General features: G+C 32.0%; 2 protein-coding genes across 2 annotated transcripts; one reads left to right on the top strand and one right to left on the bottom strand.

Annotated features, from left to right (window-relative positions):
• Nucleotides 1-221: 221 nt before the first annotated feature.
• LOC148238449 (uncharacterized) lies at nucleotides 222-3945 on the top strand. The gene is made up of 7 exons (XM_088183171.1): nucleotides 222-413; nucleotides 2104-2465; nucleotides 2526-2688; nucleotides 2937-3092; nucleotides 3157-3293; nucleotides 3356-3581; nucleotides 3654-3945. Exons 1-7 carry the CDS (start codon nucleotides 288-290, stop codon nucleotides 3762-3764), a joined length of 1281 nt encoding a protein of 426 aa, XP_088039297.1. The 5' UTR covers nucleotides 222-287; the 3' UTR covers nucleotides 3765-3945.
• Nucleotides 3946-5447: 1502 nt separating this feature from the next.
• Nucleotides 5448-6398, bottom strand: LOC148238450 (mitochondrial intermembrane space import and assembly protein 40-B). The gene is made up of 2 exons (XM_088183187.1): nucleotides 5868-6398; nucleotides 5448-5808 (listed from the first exon to the last, which is right to left on the bottom strand). Exons 1-2 carry the CDS (start codon nucleotides 6092-6094, stop codon nucleotides 5583-5585), a joined length of 453 nt encoding a protein of 150 aa, XP_088039313.1. The 5' UTR covers nucleotides 6095-6398; the 3' UTR covers nucleotides 5448-5582.
• Between the last annotated feature and the right edge of the window lie 772 nt (nucleotides 6399-7170).

Consider the following 7170-nt stretch of genomic DNA (forward strand, 5'->3'; position numbering starts at 1 on the left):
ATGTATATGACTTGTTGCCATTAATTTATTATATTTTAATTACAATATAGGTTATAATCTGTATCAACATTTCTTGATAAATATGAATATTTATTGCGATTTAATAATTTATAAATGTGTTGTCAGCGGCAAGTTTCACAAATACAGATAATTTATCACACACATATGTATATGTATGTATAATTATTCCATATCAATGTATAACTTGAGCGAAGATAGTCAGTTTAACTCGAGCTTTGACGAGGAGCGTTTTGTACGTATATTTAAATTGATATAATATAAGGAAAATGGTAGCAGAAAACGGAGTCGACGATGTAGTTTGTAGTGAAGTTGTTCCACAAAAAATCTCTTTTGAAGATGTGTCTTCTGCGGCTTATAGAATAAAGAGGGGAATTATCAAAACTTTATGCGCGGTGAGTATTTTTGAAATAATTAATATTTTAAATTAACGGTGATAAATTTAATAATATTTTTTACTAGAGTAATTAAAGTATAAAATTTAGTTAGTTATAATATATTTTTAAATTATCTATATCATTAGGTCTCTGCTTCATAATTAAAAGGTAGCAAGTTTGAATCTTGATAGTTATGCTATTGAAGTACTGCCGGGATATATGTAATCTTATCTTTGTAACAAAAAATGCGAATTTGTTATTCATTATAATTTTCACATTACTTATTTTTAGCAAAAAAAAATTATAAATCAGTGACATCTATTTTATTAATTATGTACTATTATTATGGTTAACAATCAACATATGTTACTTGCTCAATTTTATTTTAATTATTCATCATAATATTCATCCGTGAGCTTAGAATAATCTAGGAAAACCTAATCTGTGATGATCGATCGGAATTTTAATTATATAATAATCGCTAATTCTGATCTTCTATATTTAAACATTCTTTCAGTTTCTATCGAAGATAGAAACTGAAAAATACTATGTGGGATTCGAACCAAGGCCTTTTAGATATTAGTCACCGGCTTATTGCCCCAAGACAATAATATATTAACTGATGTAATCGCAGTTTTGATATATTTAAACATGTTCAAATTAAACGCTTTTTTTATAATTCATATCTAAAATAGAAGATTGAGATCACAACAACAGCTGAATCATTCTGAAATCTTCTGTTCATTTCTATAAAGGATATGCGTGACATATCCTCAAATATTAATTTGTTAAAATAAGATCTAATGTAAATAAATTAATGTCCTGCCTAATCCTTTCACAGAACAGTTTTTTACTCCTTCTAAAGACATTTTCTATTATAAAAATAATAATTTGTTGGAACACGAGCTTAACATATTCTTGAAGTTTTTAAAAGAGCATATGAATCATTAGTTCAGTCAATACTATATAACAAAACACATTTAATACTTTGTTACAAAAGTTACAGTCATTTAGTTACAATTTATATAAAATTAATGAGAGTCAGCGAGCTGCATCGTTACAAAAAGGCTGTTTAACCCGATTTCGAAGGACCAGCGAAACTTAGATAGCAGTTTGACTATTTTATTGTTTTTTTATTACACGTTTAACAACAAATAGGCTCATCCTAGGTGCTAACTTCACGGACGCCAACGGTGTAAAAACAAAAGTTTGTCCGCGCTCGGTTTGATGCAAGCATCTGTAGTGTCGATATTTTAACTCATTTTTGATAAAAGTGTCAGTTAGCATGTTCTTTCTTTATGGTCTTCATATCATTTTAGTTTAATTACATGCTATAGAAGTTAAAAAAATATTCTTTTTACTAATTGATGTACTGCTTTTGTAACAAGAAAGACTGCAGATTGCATAAAAACGTTGTATGTAGATATTTTTGATTGCGATTCAGTTATAATATTATATACAATATGATACTAATCGAGTAATTAAATTAGTAAATATTAATAATTTTTCACTCTTCTCTAGTTGTTTATATCTAGTAATACAAAAATAAGTGGTTTATGATAATAATTACTATATGCTATAAAATTTAATTTGCACGTATTTGATAAACTTTATAACAGGGTTAAATAAATAGTTTTATGTAAGATTCAATAAAATCTAAATTGATCTAGTTTTAAATAGATATAATTGGTTTTTATATCTTTTTCAGAAATCACATATCATTTCTAAAGAAACTGGTGTTGAGATATATCTGAAAAATGATTTTCTTCAATACACCGGAAGCTTCAAGGAACGAGGTGCTCTCAATACTCTGATATTATTGTCAGAAGAGCAAAAGAGAGTCGGTGTTATTTCGGCTTCTCTGGGAAACCACGCTCAGGGTTTAGCATATCATGGAAATCAGTTAGGAATACCCGTCACTGTTGTGATGCCTATTTTAGCACCGATTATGAAAATACAGAAGTGCAGAGACTACAACGCCGATGTAGTCGTCGAGGGTAAGAATATGAGCGAGGCTAAAGCCACTGCTACGAGACTTGCTATAGAAAAGGGATTGTTATACGTTAACGGGTATGTGATTCTTTATTTTATATGTTAATCAGTAAGATCTGTAATGTAAATTTGTGATAGATATGATCATCCTCATATTATGGCTGGTCAAGGAACTATTGGTTTGGAAATATTAGAAGAAGTTCCTGATTTGGATGCCGTTATTGTGCCAGTCGGCGGTGGAGGACTGATCGCTGGAATTGCTACGGCCGTGAAGAATTTAAAGCCTCATGTTAAGATATATGTAAGATGTTCAGATGCGCCATAGAAATCAACACTTGTATTCAATGTTATCAATAATAAAATAACATAAAAGTATTTACTTTGTGGTGAATAACATATTTACTTATTATGTGACAAATACGTCATTTATCTTAAATAATACGCATTAATCGAAAAAAACAAGCCCCCCACAATCATACGACCAGAGGTTAAATAAATATTATAAAATTACCGATGAGATTAAGCGTTAAGATTGTTTTTTTATTACAGGGTGTAGAATCAGAAAAATGCCCGAGTATGAGTGAAGCATTGAGAGACGGAAAACCGGTACATAGTCAAATACTTCCAACGTTAGCCGATGGCTTAGCGGTTCCGATGGTCGGATACAATGCGTACGCCACAATCAAACCGTTGATTGACAAAATGGTATGTTTCATATAAATACATATCTTTGAATAAATTAGATTAAATTTATTTATGTATATTTTAGATTGTCGTAAACGAAGATTGGATTGCGAGAGCTATATTAAAATTGGTTGAAAGCGAAAAATGTGTTGTTGAGGGAGCTGGAGCGTCAGGAATAGCAGCGATAATGTCTGGATTAGTTCCTGAGCTCGTCGGAAAAAAGTATTTAATTTAATTTGTATTTTATGTTAAGCAATTACAATAAATTATGCTACAATTTTCAGGGTTGTTTGTATTTTATCTGGTGGAAACATTGATTCTACGCTTTTGGGTCGATGCCTAGAGAGAGGTTTAGCAGCCGAGGGTCGTCTTGTCAAATTCAAAGTCACAGTGAGTGATCGGCCCGGCGGAATCGCCGATCTTTGCAAGCTGATATCGTCGATTGGAGTGTCTATTAAAGATATAATGCACGAACGAGCTTGGGTCATTTCAGATATATTCAGTGTCGATGTGAGTAAATGTTTTTAATCAATACAGATAATTAGATACATATTTCTTAAATTAATACTTTTGATATTTCAGGTTAAAGTCGTATGCGAGACTAGTGGAGTCGAGCATTGTGAAGCGCTTAAGAAATTAATCACTGATACATATAAACAAGTATACTTTGTGTCGAGTACAAATAAAAATTAAAACATTGAAGTGTAAATTAGCATATAATTATTATGTAGCAGGGCTTTTACTAAAGATATGTTATGTATTTTATAAATATATTTTTTCAAACTCTAGATGTTTATCGAAGTATTACATGTAAAAAACTTAATAGATGCCTATAAAAAACGGAGTTTAAAATAAATGAAATATTGCTTTAAAATCGTATATTCATAAACAGTAATTTCGAAAACGAATTCATGATTTAATTCGACGTGGCATACTATTTTGATCACTAAGTATTTGGGTTGTGCAATCTAATCTTTTTCCTACTTATGATATTCTGCCGATTTAATTAGGAAATATTCTGAAATATTTTAATAATGCTCTCATTAGATGCCGTACTCGTCTCCAATCCAATACAGCTTTTGTGTCGATTGGTCTATTTCATGTGTTAATAACATTTTTTTGGCAGGTATACAACTGCATACACATTTCCTTGTCACATTTATGTTTATCAAATGTTTTGTAAAATCAAAGTCACATTTGTATCCACACCCTTATCTTACCAAGGATCAGGGCCATAGTGTACATGGGGGGGGGGGGCAGAGAGGGGCATGCCCCCGGGCGCAATATTGAGGGGGTGTCAAAATGAAGTTGGTAATAATCCACATTCAAATAATATATTTGATTTTGCCAAGAATCATGTGGCATTATTTGTAAGCTGTGATAACCATAGTTTAAATTTGGCTGAAACACACTCACCCAAACGGAACAGTTGAAAGCATAAATGCGTTTTTTCTCGTTTTACTATTCACTAGAAAGAATTAAAAAAAGCTTTACCACTGATTAAAACGCGATTGGACACACGCTGGAGTACAAGAATAGAAGTTGTTACAAATATTCATCGAGGAACTGTTGGTCGAACTTTTAGAAAATTTGTCAAAAGATCCAGATATGACGTTTAAAACTTTAAGGTTTGGGACCCTAGATGTGCGATGATTCGTAGCCAGTGAGACTCAGGGTGGAATCTAGTTAAGAGTTTTATTACATTATATTTATAATTGTTACGACAGACGAAAAATGGCGAGATGTTTTCTCCGAGCGGTGGTGGAGAAGCTGGCGCAGGGATGATGTCCGTGGGAGGTCTTCAGAGGTTTAGTATGTGGCGTGGCAGCAAGAAATGAATATAAAAAAAGATGTTATTTTTTACTTAGCGTATTTGCTTACTGGTGTTACACTATTTTGTGTGTTAATTATTATTCTGTAATTTTTAAATGAATATTTATATACATTTCTTCTTTAAATAAATTAGGGGGCAAATAGCATTTTCGCCCCCGGGCGCAAACTACTCTGGTTATATCTCTGCCAATGATAGGTATTTATTTATGTTATCCTTTACCCGATTATTTATAATTGGGATGATTGGTTATAATCGAAAGACTGAAATTCGTTTTGGTCTATAACTCAATTGACGAATATAATTTTATCGTATTTTTTACTCAAACTCAATTGTAGACGATTTAGCGTTATATTTTATCCACGAAAGTTAACCGTTCCAAAACATATATACCTATAAATGATTGATAAAAGATTCTGATAAATTCAGTGTAGGATTACGGATATTTCTTAAATTCTTATGATAAGTTTTTTTACACAAATGTCATGATTAGTTCAATATGTGTTTACGAAGTACTGTATATTGTATAAATAAAGCAATAAAGAAACTATTAAAACATTTCAAATGTATTAGATATAATACAAAAGCGTTGCATACATTATATTGTGACTACAATACACTTTTTCAAACATTTCTACTTATAAAGTACATAATTTAAACCAATAACAATATCTACCATTTTACGTTTTATTCTCAGCTTTTTCTAAAGCGTTTGTAATGGCAGTCATAGTATCTGCATCTTCTTTCTCTATCGATTTACCAGCTTCTTCTATATTTTCAAATTTCATTGGATCATCTTCATCATCGTCATCATTGTGTTTACTATACAAAGCCGGAAATTTTGTCATGCATTCTTGCATCGTACTGAAGACGTCGTAACAATCACTTCCTTTAGGATCGGCCTCGCTAAAATAAATAATCAATTAAATCGTATATATATTTTACATAAGCAATAAACAACATACCTATAATGGAAGCATGAGAATGCTTCTCTAAATTCGACACCGCAAGGCCCAGTAGCCATTCCTCCGAGACACGGACAGTTCCAATTTATATCACCGTTCGGCAAAATCAATCCAGGCGGAGTCTCCAACTCTGGCAGTGTCACTTTGCTAGGTTCGGAATGATCTTCTTTCGTAGCCAGTATCACCAGATCTTTATCGTTGGGCCCCGTTTTGAACTGAATCGACATTTTATCTTATTCCGAATCGGAAACTATTTCCAAATTTAAATCTGTTGGGTTTCGAGTTGTTTTATGTACTCTATATGCGCATTCAACGTCTTCAAATAGTCCGTTTAATGTCAACGAACTGTACAAACGGACGTAATAATCTTCCGGGACACGTAAAATGCCTCGCTTTTCAGACGCTTTGTAATTTAACAAATCGACTTTGACACTGGATCCTACTTCACCGAATAAGATCTTCATAGATTGCGTAACATGACTGATGAAAGTATTGGCGTTTATGTGTAATGATTTTGCAGTATTTAACTCCCTGTAATAAAAGATGAAACTTAAAATAATCGTATTCGATGAGCTTAATGATCATTGCAAATATGTGCTTTTTGTAAGATCCGAACGATAGGATAGATAATATCATATAATCGATAGGGAAGTTGAGATAATACGTTATATATTACCGCAAATGATTATACATACAAAGACACGTCTAGATAGAACGCGGACATAGTTTACAATTGTGGCATTTGGTGTGTTTCTATGGCTATTGTGTGAAAATACAATCATAAACCTTGGAGCGACTGAGAAAACTGACAGCGGAGAGGTTATGTGTCCACCACCTGACGCCGGCCAAACGAGTGTAATGGCCGTTACAAAATTTAAGGCCAAAGGCGACGATCAAAAATATTTTAATTCGAATAAAAATAAATAATAATAAAAACAAAAAAATACAGTTATAATTATAAAAATAAATTAATTTAGAAAACAATTTTTCTCTTTATAATACACATACATTTAATATTATATACGAGGTGTGATTAAAAAATACGGTGAATAATTTTATTATAAATAAACTAATAAGCTTAGTTCAAATTTGAATTAATGTTCTTCAAAGTATTCTCATCGGCTAGCGATGCATTTATCCCAACGTTGATTCCATTATTGAAAGCATTTCTGGAAGGCTTCTTTTGGAAGGGCCTGCAGTTGCTTCGTTGTGGCGATCTCAATAGCAGGAATGGTGGCAAAACGTTTTTCTTTTTTTATTTGTGGGAAGAGACAGAAGTCGCATGTTGCTAAATCCAAAGAGT

The sequence above is a fragment of the Plectrocnemia conspersa genome, unplaced genomic scaffold (assembly GCF_051122295.1).
Source record: "Plectrocnemia conspersa isolate PC_06_02 unplaced genomic scaffold, ASM5112229v1 ptg000001l, whole genome shotgun sequence".
Lineage (NCBI taxonomy): Eukaryota > Metazoa > Arthropoda > Insecta > Trichoptera > Polycentropodidae > Plectrocnemia > Plectrocnemia conspersa.